Consider the following 14702-nt stretch of genomic DNA (forward strand, 5'->3'; position numbering starts at 1 on the left):
ACAAAGCATTTGCTGTAGAAATGTAGTAGCAATATCCAGGAAAACTGGCTTTTTGCTAAACAGTTGCAATATGTTCTTTGCGCTGAGGACGAGGAATAAATGGGACTCTGGGCAGAGGATGAGTTGCAGTTGCTTCTAAAGGCCCACTGCCACTGGCTAGATCAGAAGGTCCTGCAGGCTAGATTCAGCTCGCAGCTTAATCTCCCTCTTTCTGAAACTGCACTATAGGTTGCAACTGCCTTTTTATGATATTCACCTTTTTTTTCCTTCCCTCGCCCAACTGACAGCATCACAATGCATGAGGTGGGAGCGGAGATGTGGGTAGCAGTCATGTTCCAGTCAAACTACTTTTGGGTATTTCAGAAGTGGGGAACAATGGGTTGTGCGGCAGTGCATTACCTGATCTGTCCATGTGTCTTTAGTGTTGCTGGAGGATGTCTGGCAGCTTTCTGTGCTGCCTTCACGCTCTGGTAGCTGCTATGGCAAACAGATTGCCTGATCGCAATGGGATAACCCCTTTCAGATCAATTACTTGGGATGGTCTTGTTCCTAAGTAACTTGCACAGTTATGCTTTGAAAACAGGATCTGCCACAGAGCCTGAGCTAAGGCAGCATGATCTTTGAACTTTACAAAATGCACCGAGCCAATAACTGCAGGGTTTTGAAGATAAACTTGGACTCTGTGTGATGTTCAAGGGTCCATGAGTTATTTGTAAACAAGAAAAGTATTCATACTTCACCAGAAGAATCTAGGGACTATCCTGAGCTTGCTGAGTTTTCCACTTGTAGTCAAATAGTACTACCCTAAAATGGGTTTTTGGAGAGGAAAAGGGAAGCAGTTGGTTGAACGTGAAAGAAATTGTGGTTTGTATGTGTTAAGCCAACTATGTAGAAGCGAGCACTGCATTTTGAAAACCTAGAAATCTGCAGGGATTTCTTAGCAAACTGTTCTTTCTCTCTCAACCTCTTGAGAGCTGCCAGTGGCTTTCTGAAAGTATTTGATCCTTTTGCTTTGGCTGCAAACTGCATGCTTCTCTAGTGTGAGTGAAGAGCAGGTGCACAGTGGCTCCGACATCAATTTTTCAGCACTTGTAGATCGCAGAATCTGCTGCTTTAACCTAAACGACTGTTGGTGAACAGAAAGTGACTTTCAGTGGTCTGATTCAGGGATATCTTACCTTTCTCCTGCATGACCAAGCCAAGCAACATAGACAGGCTCAACAAACCTCACTTTCCTCTTGCGTAGACAAATGTGGTCATTCTCTGATAAAAATTGATGCTGAAACCTGCTACTTCCTTCTTGGATGTCCAAGTCTCTTAGATTGCATGTCCTAGGACAAGGCTATATTAATGCCATCTAACTTTTTGTACAGCCAGGCTCTGAATGTGAATCTCTCTGATGAGGGAGGGCGAGGATAGTGTTAGGGAGTAATGCATCACAGAGGCATCTGCCCCCAGTGTTAACTCCAAAAACACTTCCAAATGGAATCGATTCTTGTCTGGTCACTTCTTTCTGACCTCCTTGGCCTTGCCAAATGGAACATTAATTAGCAACTGCTCAGTAAGCAGTAGGTTTCCTTCATCAGAATAACCCTTAGCCCTCTCCATGAAAAAGCAACCAAGCAAACATGATCCTCGTGGCATTCCTGGAAGTAACATCATCACTGAAGGGAGAACTGAGGCACGTATAAAAGGAAGCGATTTTTCCTCTGGGTCATAGAGCAACTGGGGGCTGAAGCCAGAATTAGGAGTTGGGGCATCCTGGCTTGCAGTTGCATCCTGATCTGCTAAGCACAGTAATCCCAACCACTGCACAGTGATTACTTTGCTTTTTTTTATTTTTATTTTTTTAATGAAGCTAGTGCTGTTTCCTCCAACTAAAACCAGCTTGTACAAGGAGAAACCTGTTCGACTGGTGCCTGCACAGTTCAAAGTGGTGGAGCAGATGAATTAAATACTTTGCGCCTATTGTACTTTTCAGGGAGACTCAATGGTACCGACTGCAGGGGAGGACTTGCTGGGCCAGGGTTTCTTTAATAGCTGATCATATCAGCTTAAAAAAAGTCTGTTCCATCAACGTATTGGCAGCCTGCTACAGCATCTCATCATCCAGCCCCGAGTGCTGCAATCTTAAATGTTCCTTAGCAAAGCGTCTGCAGCAGGAGAGAGAGCTGAATGTCTTGACCATCTAAATCTGAGTTATTTGGGGTTATTTAAAGACATTGTATACTGTGCTGTCTCCAGGACTGGCCATATGTTTTGCAACAGGGTATTTGTCTCGGTAATGAAGGACATGACTGGGCATCTTCCTTTCAAGAGGCAGGAAGGGGATTGAGGCTTAATATTTGTGGTGCTTTTCCATCAGTCTTTCGCAGCACTTAACCAGCATTTTGAGCCTTGTTGTACATGTGACCTGGGTAAATGCAAATACTGAAACACAAAGATTGAGCACCAAGTTTGAGCTTACATGGCCATTTGAGAGCCAGGAATGGAATCCAGGAGTCCTGACTTCATTCCTATACTGGAAACGCAGGACACGCAGCCTCTCATAACTCAGCCCTCCACAGATTTACGTTGAAACAGGGCATTGGGAATTGGTTGACATTCCCTTATGCTCATGAGCCTGAAGTGAGGGTACATCATTGAATGTTGGCCATTGTGGGTTACCTCCCCCACTTCCCACCCTGCTGGGTCTGTCCCTTCTGGCTAAAATGATGAGTCTTATAATCCTATTTTAATTTCTGCCTTTGTAGAAAAAAAGCCACTTGGAAATTCAGAGAGGGGCAAAAACCCCAGAGATCCTTAGTAATAGCTATTTTTATAACTATGCTGTCAAAAGTGATGTATTCAAACCTGCTCAGTCCGCTGGTTTAGCTGGTACATTAGTGCTGCCTCCAGCTGCTAGTGGAGAGCTTGATTCCTTGTATCACTGCAAATTTTCTGTGACTGTAGATAAAAACAAATTTTATTACCAACCTGTTTCAGAAAGTTTGCAACTGAAATGGATCTTAGTAGAGGGGGGTGGCCCTACCAGCTGGAAAAGCAACTCCAGATCCTTTCACAAACGGAGTGCTCTATCAAATAGTATTTTGCCATTTACAATGCCTTCCAGAAGCTTAAGGCCAAATGAATGTAGCCTTATGATCCCATGAGTAGGGCTAGTAGCAACTTCACTTTACTGAGGTGCAGGGCAGGGAGATGGAGGAACTGAGGTTGTGACTTCCCTAAGATCCAGATGTGGCTGGATATAGAGTCCAAGAGTCCTGGCTTTTTGCTCTGTATCCACTCCCATATCCTGAATACTATAGGAGCACCAAAGATCAATTGTCAGATGCTGTAAAACATTGTGAATTGTCTCTGTCTCTGTTTCCTTCTCCCTCCTTCCCAGATGCAAGCTGGAATGCAGCCACGTGCCAGCCGGGGAAGATTCTGTTTGGTGGCCGCTTGAGATCATGGGGAGATTATCACTTGCGGGTCCTGGAAGGATTTCACACCATACAGACATGTCAGACGGCTTGTTGCCAGAGCCCCACCTGTGACGCCTTTTGGCTTTTGGAAAACATGTGCATCCAGGTGAACTGTACAATGTCCAGCAGGTGTCAGGCTAATAGGACCGACTCCTCCAACTCCATTCTGGTGTTTTTAAGGAAATCTAAAACTGCAGAGGGGTTATTAGGGTCTCGAACAGAAGGTGAGGTAGAGACTACACTTCACAAGTGGCTGGATTGGAGCACATCAGGCCAAGCCAAGCAGAGACTCCGGAGATCCTCCCAACGGTTGCTAGTGCAGAAAGAGGACGTGGAAACTGGAAGGACAAGCCTGCTAAAAAGGGAAACATCCGGCAGTCCCAATGGTGGGATTGCTGCTAAGCAGGCCACCAGATCCATGGATAGTGCGTCTAGAAGCAGCTGGAGTTCAAGTAGGCAGGACCTGAACCGACTAGAACCTAAACCTTCAGTCCAAACGGGACCTGTTCCCAGAGACAGAGTGAGTAGAGAGAGAAGCTTACTGCAAAAAGGAGAGGATTCGAGAGAGAAGAAAACCAAAAGCCCACCCCCTCCTGAAAGCGATAATGTGAACGGAGCAGGCGATCCAGGCGGCAGTGGTTCTCTGTGGGTAAGTGCATCTGCTGCAAAAGAAATGGGGAGTGAAATGGATTCCTCTGCTAGTATCAGTTTTGGCTTACTGTCCCTGTTGAGTATCCTTCCTACTGCAAGCTCTCTAGGCCTCGTTTTAAAATTGGTTAATACCAGCTTTCAGGCCACACTTTGATCCTTTACTAACACGGGGATAAGTTTGTGGGGTTGTCTCAGTCCTACTTTTGTGGTGTTAGCTCATTAGTCAGAAGAAGAAAAAGATGGAAGTCAGGCTGCTTCATGCCCCATCACCACTACCATAACTTGAGACAAGATAGAGAGGTGTCTTTGGGTGCGAAATATTCATCGGAGAACTTTGGATTTGGAACCACAGTACATCTGCTGGATTCGCAAAATCAAATGCATCACTTTCTCTTTGTTGTACTGAAATTTTGGGGTAGTTCAGTCCTATTTTACAGCGCTCTCCAGACCATGGGGCTTATCCTTTTAGAGCAGCAGGCCAGGTGCTTGTCCAAAGGGTCTGATGGTGAGCCTCCTAGAGAGCCCCCAGTTGGGGTGGGGAGGAAGGAGACTTGAACTTCAAGCAGTTACATTGCTTTTGAGGGTTCCCAGAGCTCAGCACTGTTACGGTCTGCTGCTTTCTCCTCCAGTTACATTCAGGCTCTAGAGAGAGAATAGCATTTATTGCACTCTAGCTATGCAAATCCCCCAGTTCCAGGTATTACTGTGACTGGTATGAGCCAGCAGCCTGAGGAACAGGATGTGGACTGGAGCCAACGGACACCAGGGAGAATTCCACAGCTGCCCTAGGCATGCACGAAGCAAATGTGTGACTTTGCTTTTGCAAATGTTTGATCTGCAGAACTCTCTACCACCTAGGAATGACTCGGGAGCCATGGTTTAACTAGGGGTGGGTGCAGGAGTCCTGAGTGCTGATTTATTTTATTTTATTTTATTTTATTTTATTTTTTGAGGGGAAACAAGAGTGGTGATGGTGCCACTGTTGACTTGGCTTGCCCACTGATGCTGCCCTAGCCTCTCTTGCTACCTAGGGCACAAACTCCTTGTTATGCTTCTGCTTATGAGCTCCTCTTTGATTTCTGTGGTTCCTTGCGGTACTTCTGTCTTTGTCCTTTCTTCCTCAGATCATTTTATTAGTAAATTGACACTTAAATAGCACTCTTGCCCTTCCCTTCCTTTGCATGGGACTTTTGAAGAGCTCTTGCTAGAGCTGGCCATCATTTTTTTTTTTTTCTCTCAGCTCCTTGCGGTTATTTTGCCTGTGGTTATTATGCCTGGGCCTTTTGTAGTATTGCATCTTGAGCTCTCTTGGATTTTGTTTTTCTTTTGCACCCTGATACCTGCTCAGTACAGTTTAAACCAAACTTAAAGCTGCTTCAACTGGCATGAATTCACTGCCTGCTGAAAAAGCCAGTGAGTTTCCAGGATTTCTCAACAGTGAGGATTGCTTTTATTTGTTAGTGAATTTTTGGGACTATCTGGGACAAATCTGCCTGACATGGTGTCCTTTCTAAGCAGAAAGCAAATCTCACATTTCATCAGGAAAAAACCTTTTTTCCCAGAAAACCTCAGGTCATGAAAATGAGAAGTTCACAGGCATGCATCTGCTCTGGTGACATTCTTGTCAGTAAGGTTTCTCTGATCTGGGATGGAGTTTTCTGCAGGAGTGTAACAAGTGGGTTGGAAAGAGTCCTGTAGTCAGTGTAGTTTGACAATTAGGCTTCCTTCCCAAACGTGTTCCTATGAAATGAATAATGCCTTGAGCCCTGTCTTCAGGATACGTGCATGCCCTGCTGTTGGCCTTCTGCAGGACCTAGTGAGAGCCATTGGCTAACCCTCAAATTACTGACTCGATGCGATATATGTGGCATGACATCTGAATCTCACTGTGCTGCATGTTAGCTAGTTGAGTCCATTGTATTGCCACTGCTTATGCTAATCACTGTATTTTTTTTAATCCGCAGTAGCAGTCACCATTGTACTGTGCTCTGCCATTGCAGATCTCTTCCTCAGACATTCGGAACTTATTACTGTCGAACCCAGATCGTACATATCCTGCTAGTTTACAACCTGCTTAGTTCGTATCATTTTGCTGAATGAAGAATGAGCAGCCCAGCTATTTGCTATGGGCTTTTACTTCAAAGGGCTCTGCTGCTCCACTCAACTGCAGTACATCAGCAGTCCCACACAGCTGATCAAAGGCGCAGTGCCCTTTTGAAATAAAAACTGCAGCAAACTGCTGGAGCTTCTCACCAGTCTTTTATGGCTGTGCTGCAGCCCTGTATGCCCCCAGATACCTTACAGGCTCATCTTTGCAGGGTTCCTAACTCTCCTGCCAAGTGTGCGGCTTCTACAGTATAGGCATTCATTACATTTGGCAGTAGGAACCAGTGACTGTGTGTATACTCAACGGATGCACAGAGGGCTTAACTGCCTTGCTTTGGGTTGTTGCAGCAAGTCAGTGGCAGAGCCAGGGATCTAGGAATTAAAACTCTCTGGCCTCTTCTGAAGTTGTCTTTCCCAAGTACAACAAAGTGTCTTCCTCCATCGTAGGTACCTGTCTGTCCCCTTATTAGCAGAGTTTCTGACTGTCTTGGCTTTTAATGGAGCTGCTCTCACAACACGATCCATCTGTGTTATAGGACAGTGCCATTATTGCTGTCTTAGATGGGGGACGGACACAGAGAGACCAAGTGACTTGCCCAAGGTCACACAGGTTATTTTGTGGTGGCTCAGAAGGGGGCTTATTTTTAAATAATCAGCCAGCACAAACCTTTGATTTAAATAATTTGAGTTTAATCTTGTTTTGTGCTCATGCTAAGCTTTATTTTCCTAAAGAAAAGCTGATTTATCATTGCTGTGCAAGCAAAGTTGGTGTTCACCTGATATGATACTTGAACTTGCTAATTGGGAGGACATATCTTTGCACTCATTTAAACAGCCAGAGCTTAACATCTGTTTATTCCAAGTCTTGATTATTGCACAATAAAAACATTGGAAAATGGTGAATGACTCATTCATTTACTAGATTGGAGATTTTTTTTTTAAACATTTGCATTGAGCCGTATTTGGATTGAAATTTTGACTCCAATTAAAATGCACAAGGGTTTGTATTGAACAAACTACTTTAAATGTGTTGAATACATAAGGGAAAATGAGCAAATATGTCTTGCATTTAAACCAAACAGATTTATTAAACACGGGAAGTGTTATCGGTAGTTAGTGATTCAAACTGATTTTGTTTCTGGCCCCAGTGTCCTCTGAGAATTGAGAACTAGAAGATCTCTGCCTCCCTTCCTTCCTTTCTGTTCACTGAGTGGTGGAGGAAAACAGGTTGTCCCATTTCTTTCAGTTTCCACTTAGTTTCTCAGCTTTGAATGAACTAGTCATTAACTAGAACTAGTTGAATAAACTGCAGTGAAGAAACTATTCCCTCTACCTCCTCTGCTATTTTAAAAGCAGGTTTAGCACTTCCACAAATAGGTTCCAGGAGCTCAGGTAGCTAGCTCCACTTGTTTAGTGCCTTGGGGTTCTTTACAACTGTGGCAAGCAAATATGTGCTGCTTAAAATTATTCAAGTCAAATGATTTTAGTATGTTACAATAATATAAACCTCTAATATAGGCTCACATGATTAAGTATTCCTGTTTTAAATTGAAGCAGGCTCTTTGAAATCTAACTTACTTAGAAAAAACCCTCCAGCTTTTAATTGCAGCCTTGAAGCAGCAGGAGTCTGACCCTTGTTCTCCCAAGTTGCAAACTAACATCCAAAGTATTGGAGTCCTTTTCTTTTTGACTTTCATTTGGCAGGAAATCTGTACAACTGCTTTTCTTGTACTCGTGACCTGTGAACAATTAATTATCCAAGGATCTGATTCCCAATTATGGAATGTTTAAAGGTGCTGTATTCACAACTTCGACAACCTTCTCCGGAGGGGACAGCAAAAGCAGAGAGCTTTCCCAACTGGGATGGGTGAAGGGACAAATTCATTACTGCTACACACACATGGAAACCAATAGAATTTTTACCTGAGTTAAATTACTTGTTGTGTACCTGGCCTGTTGCACTTACTATTTTTTAAGAGAATTTGGATGGTATGTAGATGGGCTGTGCCAAAATGCTTGATCATTACTACATGCAGAAAGATGAACAGCTGAGAGTATTAGACATCTCTGTTAGGAAAGGGCAAGTGAGATTCAACTGGCACTTGATTACAAAGGGAAATCATTTGTTTCTCCTTGCTCACTAGCACCAGGTGGGTGGGTGGCAGATCCAAACACTGGAAGAAGAGCAAGCGACTTTTAGAAAAATATGTTTTCCTTCTGCTCACCCAACTTTGTTTTAACTTCTGTGTATGCTTTGATGTTGTCAGACCTGCCAAGTCTTCTGCTAGCATAAAGCCAGTGTTCATGGTGTGTGGGAGTAACTTGGATATGCTGCAGCATTGAAGGTGGAGAAAGTCAGGCTGCATTCCCTCTTCCCCACTACACTCTGACCTTTGTCGAAGGAAGAGAGAGCAATGCATCTCCACTGAAGTGAGTGAAGTATTTCCGGACACCAACTCCCGGGTCCTGCCTTGCTGCAGGAATACTCACCAGTTTTAAAATGCAGCATTGAATTAAAGAGCCAATCAAGGGAAGCAGTGACATATGATACTGCTTGTTAAAGTGGCTCCTGCAGCACTAGGGTAGGTTTAGGCCCCGCAAAGTGCAGCCATTAGCATGGAGCTGTTGCACCATCCCCTGGGACCTGGATCTTCAGTGGGGAACCAAAGAACATGAGTCGCCTAACACTGGCTTTTAGAGCCTCTGCCTGGGGTTTGCATCCACTTTATTCTTCCACTTTCCCTATACCTAGGAAGGGGCAAAAGGTTTTCCTTCATGACCCATAGTAAAACCTTAATTTGTGATGTCTTTTTAAAGCACTCAGAATAGTGAAACTGTGCTGGGTACTTCACAGGCATAAGTAAAACCTGGGCCCATCTCAAGGGACTGTACAGTGTACATCTAGAGTGGCTCACTGGGGGCATCCTTTTGTATAATGTTGGTGGTCATTTAAAAAAAAAAAGATACCTTGAGAAATGCTGTGTATTTTCAAAGTGATTTCTGCACAGTCGACACCCTGTGATAGGTGCTGGTGCTCCTTTTACAGATCCAGGCACCTTGGGTTGGGAGGGAGGTCACTTGCTGAGCATCACAGAGGGGATTATGGTAGGATTCAGATGGTCCTGGCTGTAGACTGTAACCCTCTCAAACCGTTTAAAACCACTGGGGAAAGCTAAGCTACGACAGCCAGCCAGTGTCTAGTCCTCTTCTCGGTTATCCTCAGAAATGAACTCCTCACCTTGATTGTCTGTAGACTGAAGGTCCTGGGTTATAGAGGAAAGAGCTCCCTGCTTGCCAGCATTTCTGACCATTATTATCCAGCCTGCTTACTTAATGCAAGCTTTGTGTGGCCTTTGGCCTAGGATTCACCCTTAGGGGCTCAGGTGTGTGGTTCTCTCCTCAAAGATGAGGCTTAGGAGGGGAGCCAAAAAAGAAAAGGATCAGGCTTGCTCAGAGTATTGGTGTGTGAGCCAGGATCTGACTCACCGGGCCCAGCGTCTGCACATCTCTGACATCTCTGGTGACAACTGTTAGGATCCCCTGGAGCTGGTTGTGACTATCGGGGAGTGGCTCCTATCAGCCACCTTGAAGCCCTGACAACCTTCTGCTTCCCTTGCCTTGCTTGACAAGTTACCTGCTTTGTCCAAGTTCCCGAAACTCTGTGCTGCATCCTGAATCCTTCCTTCCCCCTCCTCCCTCTCATCTCATCTCTGAATCCCCCTAATCTCTTGATCCTGTTAGCTCACTTGGCGAAAGGGGCTCGTAACAGGCAGAGAGTAGAACTGTCATGTGGCATCACATTGCCGTGTCGAGATTCTTAATGTGGAACCATGTCCCATAGTGTCTCTTTCTGCGGCAAAGACTCAGTAGCTTTACCAAAGCCTCGGCGAGCCCATAGGCAAGTAAGTAAATGGAGAGAACCAGTCAGTGCCCATAACACTGATCAGGAAGTGCAGTGAGCATATTGAGGCCAAGGCAGGCGAAGTCACTCACTCAGGGTTGCAAGAAGATGTGTTTTGAGGAATGGCATTGACTGAACAAAAACTATTCTTCCTGTCCTGCATTCAGCCTTGCTGGTCTGTTCAGTGTGTGCGAGCTGAGCTGGATTTTTTTTTTTTTAAATGGTGTTTAAAATGTTCACTTCGGTAAAACTCATCTATTGCCAGAGGTCAGTTCCCCTGCTTCAGTGCACTGCTACAGAAAACCATGAGTGCCCTTCCTGGGACTTGACCTTCTTGACCCAGTTGTACTGATGGGACACGGGGCTGTGGGAAGCCGTTTACAAAAGAAATTCCAAATCTAGGATGGCAAAAAGCTGCATTTGAAATGTTTAGCAGATGTCCTGTAACAAGATATGCTGTGCACACGTACTACCCCGCCCCGTGCACCCGGTTCAGATCGAGTAGTCTGCTGTTGCCCTGCAGCCTGCTCTGTGGAATGGGGTGGGCTCTGGAGAAGGAATTTTCATCAGAAAGAAAGGAAATTGTTCTTGTTCACTTCGGCGGCCTGCAGTAAGGTCAGTCAGTCCTGCCAGGAGTGCAGCTTCAGCAGTGGGCACATGTGGCCAGAAGAAATCACTGTGGGGGACCCTGTGGCTTGGCCCCTGCTTTCTGCTTCCTCCAGGCATCAGCCTGGTTGCCCTCATCATGCTTTCTTGCCCACTGTACCCTGGAACCTCCTGTGCTACCTCTAACATCAGCTCACGCGATGCATCAGGTGGAGCTGAACTGTGGACTGAATCCTGCTCTGTGCTGTAATGTCTTTGCAATGTAGCTGTCAGCTAAGGATGTGAAAAGTTCTCACCCTCCAGCTGATGTAGCTCTGTGACCCCTTTCCCCCAGTCTGGATAGAGCTGTACTGAGAGAAGTTTGATTTTTGTCCTTTGAGGAAGTGGCATAATTAGGGCTGGATTAACCCATTAGCGGGCCCTAGGCAAACAAATTTGTGGGCCCCTACTTTTTTTTTCACTTAATTATAATATGTAAAATAAGCACAACTTTGGGTCCCTTCTTCACTTAAGGTCCTAGGAATGTGCCTAGTTTTCCTATGCATTTATTCATCCCTGGGCATAGTGAAAAGGGGCAGAGAACCTGCTTCTGCCCTATGTGCTAAATCTCTACTGGGGCCCTGCTGCTGTATGATGTAGGCAGCAGCCCTATAATGTAGACAAAAATGTTTTTGTCTTTAGAATGAAAGCATCGCTTGGAAAATGTCAGCTCCTGGCTTTCAGTTTGTGTGTGTGTGTATGCGTGTGTTTGTGTGGTTTTGGGGGTATTTTCGACAACAGAAAAATAGAGTAAGTCCTCTGTTGCAGAGATCTTGCAGCAGGTCAGAATGTTTTGATGCTATGAACTCCTGATTGAAATCTCTGGGTTTATCTTGTGAATCCCATATGGGTGTTTGCAGTGTTAACATTGCATAGCACCCTGCAGCGCCCTTAAAAGGATGTCGTGGCACCCTGGTTGAGAATCACAGGTGTCGAGGATCTGTCATCTGCATGGAGTTGTGCTGGAAACCGCATCACTGCTTTGGAGCAGGAGCATGGAGAGGGAGGATAGAAAGGAAGGAAAAGAAGCTGCAAAACTTCCTGTCACTGGGAGAATAAGCCTGGTTATTTAAGCATCCTGCATTTAGAGAGGGAAGTCTGAATACTTGATGGCATTTGTTGCTTGGTGTATTTACAATCTTGACCACATCAGTTGGTCTTAAACATGATCCATTTCTTGACTTGACTGTCAGAGTGAGATGCTTCTTTCTTTCCAGGTCCATGCAGGAACATCCACGCTAGAGCCATCTGTATTGGCTACATTCTCCAGCCCCATTGCTCTGGGCTTGATGGCCACTGGAAAGGCAGAGAAACCCGAGCAGCCAAGTGGCACTTCCGTCCACCCCCACTCTTTAGAGAAGATGCTTCCTACATCCAGCCCTCCTCAAGGGAAAACTGATGTGAAGATGCAGGGTGTTACCTCTGTGCCAACTGTTGTCTCCACTAATTATAGTTTTACCACAGTCCGACCCAGCCCCACGACATCACTGAGTACTGCTGCTCCAAAACCAGGTGAGAATGTGATGGGGAGTATGTTCTGTTCTTCTCGATGCCCAGTAACATTGACAAGACATTGAAAGTCTGTAAAGATGACACTGTGGCACAGGTTCAGCAGAGCTAGGGGAAGGCTTCTTGCAGCATATATACCACTGGGGCATTGCAGCCCACTGCAGGGATTTTGTATTGAGAACAGCAAAGGCACGTGTCTACTCAATCTGTTCTCCAAATACAGTTTGTGATGCTTGGAGCCAGAGTTTGAGACAGGTACCTATATTGAACCCATAGAGTTTGAGTCGTTTATGCCCTCAACCCTCATGGCATTGTAGATCTGCACTCCCTTGAACTCTTTCACCCCTTTGGGAGGCCAAAATTGAATCACCGGTTCTAGATGGAGAGTGGTTTTGGAGCACGGGTTGCTCTTCTCCTGGGTGTGTTGTAAGCAAGCCTGGGTCCAGGCCCTGAACTCTTTTATGCTTCCACATACAATTCAGGGGTTAGGGGTGACCTCTTCAGTGTCATAATGGGAGCAAATCTACCACAAGACATGGAGGTACAGAACCCTCCTTTTAGCACCAGTCCGTCAGCCCAAGCAGAAGTACCTTCCTTCGCTTTGTAAAGCACTTGTCTAAAACAGGTACAATTATTCCCTCCTCTCCCCCGTTCCACCCTGAAATGTCAAGGTACAGTACAGCAACAGAGAAGCAGCATGTCTAGCTGTGTGCCATGCATGCACTTCAGCAGACTGGCACGTAACTGTTCCCACTGGTATTTCTAAAAGCAATCACTTGAAAAATGTGCAAAATAACAAAAGCCCCATGCATGGTTCCCTTGCAAGCAGAGCCTGAGCTTCCAGCTCCTTCTTTGAGACCGTGGATATACTGGGACGCAGTATAGCGAAACCACTGACTGCAATTCTCTGAAGTGCCCAAAGCTAAAGTTTCATAAATTTCATAGACACTAGGGCTGGACGGGACCTCGGAAGATCATCAAGTCCAGTCCCCTGCCCCAGGGGCAGGAAGTCAGCTGGGGTCATAGGATCCCAGCAAGATAAACTCTGTAAATGCTTTGTAAGCTGGGTACTTTTTCCCTTAAAAATGGCCCAGTGAAAGGGAAACATGATACTGCTGGCAGAAAGCCAGTCAAATAGCTGTTCTACCAGTTTACCCGTCTTTCTCATAAAAAAAAAAAAAACAACCAAAAACCCACAAAAAAACCCAATCCTCCCCCCCAAACATTAGATATGCTTCCCTGGTAGCTAGAATATACATAGTGAAATGCCTTATTAACGACCTGCATAGTGCTAAGCCAGTGTCTCCTGCACTGTTGCACAATATCAGGACTTGAAGTGTTCTTTTAAAAAAAAGGGGCAGGAGGAGTTGTCTGCTTGTCTCATTTTTTTTCCCCATTAGGAAGTGATTTCGTTTTGTCTTGGGACTTTGCTTCTGGCCAGAGGATGGCCAGAGTTCTGACACAGGAAGAGGCTGAATTGTTTTTGTGCTAACTATTTAATCATACCCGTTCTTCCAGGTGTTTAGTGGCCACTGGAATAAAACATTCAGCCTCCCCTGCCATTATAAAAATAAAGCTCCCAGTGCACATCTTTTAAGACTCTGTTAAGCCTTATTTTTCCTGTTCCTGTTCTAAACCATCACCTCCAGCCCTTAAGTTAAAAAAAAAAAAAAAAGAAAGAAAAGAAAAAGGGAGGGGGCGGGGAGGGTAGAAAAATACTGTGAGAAATACAACAACGCGTTGATACATAATGGAGCAGAAAAAGCCACAAGCCACACATTCCCGGCTTCTATCAAATCACCTTTACAAATATTATAATCCCCTTTTTGGAGTCGGCATTAGAAGGAAATGCGTAAGAAATGTTCCTGATCTTTTCCTGATTAGGAGAGGAAAGGAAAAAAGCCTCGTATTTAGAGTTGCAACAGCTTCAGTGTGGAAGGCATGCAGGTTTTGAAAGTCTGTTAGCTCCAAGGAGCTCTGTAACTGAAGTGGAGAATACCTGGAATTCTTCCTGTATTTGTGAAGGTCTAAGATTGCAGTTTGGTAAATAGCAGCTCTTGTCCTGCTGTGTCCAGATGTGAGCGGCTGGGTCCTGTTTCCCCACCCCCCTCCCTGAAAGCCTGTCTTTTGACCCCTTCTCTTCCTTGCTGGACCTGGCTGAATAGAGGTCTCTGTATTGGGCGAGAGGGTTGCATTTCAGCAAAGGAGCAGAAGTTACACAGTGTTTCCAAAGAGAGGAAAAGTAGCAAAACTGGGCTTGCTTTAAAATTGTGAAGTTCTGTTGGCTTTTTTTTTGCATTCAGTATGAGACCTGAAACGGCAGCTACAGCGAATGGCAGGATACTTGCAAAATGCAGCTGTTTGTAGCTGGCTCATCCACAGAGGCTGAAGCCAAAGGTCTCTTTATGTAGGCATGCAACTCT

General features: G+C 45.1%; 1 protein-coding gene across 1 annotated transcript in view; it reads left to right on the plus strand.

The window, feature by feature from the left end:
• The window catches only part of KIAA0319L (KIAA0319 like), a 49952-nt gene that overhangs the window by 12252 nt on the left and 22998 nt on the right, over positions 1–14702 (plus strand). Inside the window, exons 3-4 of the mRNA XM_019547748.1 lie at positions 3389–4116; positions 11988–12282. Coding sequence (XP_019403293.1) covers positions 3389–4116; positions 11988–12282 — 1023 coding nt within the window. The remainder of the gene's footprint in view (positions 1–3388; positions 4117–11987; positions 12283–14702) is intronic.

The sequence above is a fragment of the Crocodylus porosus genome, unplaced genomic scaffold (genome assembly GCF_001723895.1).
Source record: "Crocodylus porosus isolate Cpor-Errol unplaced genomic scaffold, CroPor_comp1, whole genome shotgun sequence".
In the NCBI taxonomy this organism is placed as follows: Eukaryota; Metazoa; Chordata; order Crocodylia; family Crocodylidae; genus Crocodylus; species Crocodylus porosus.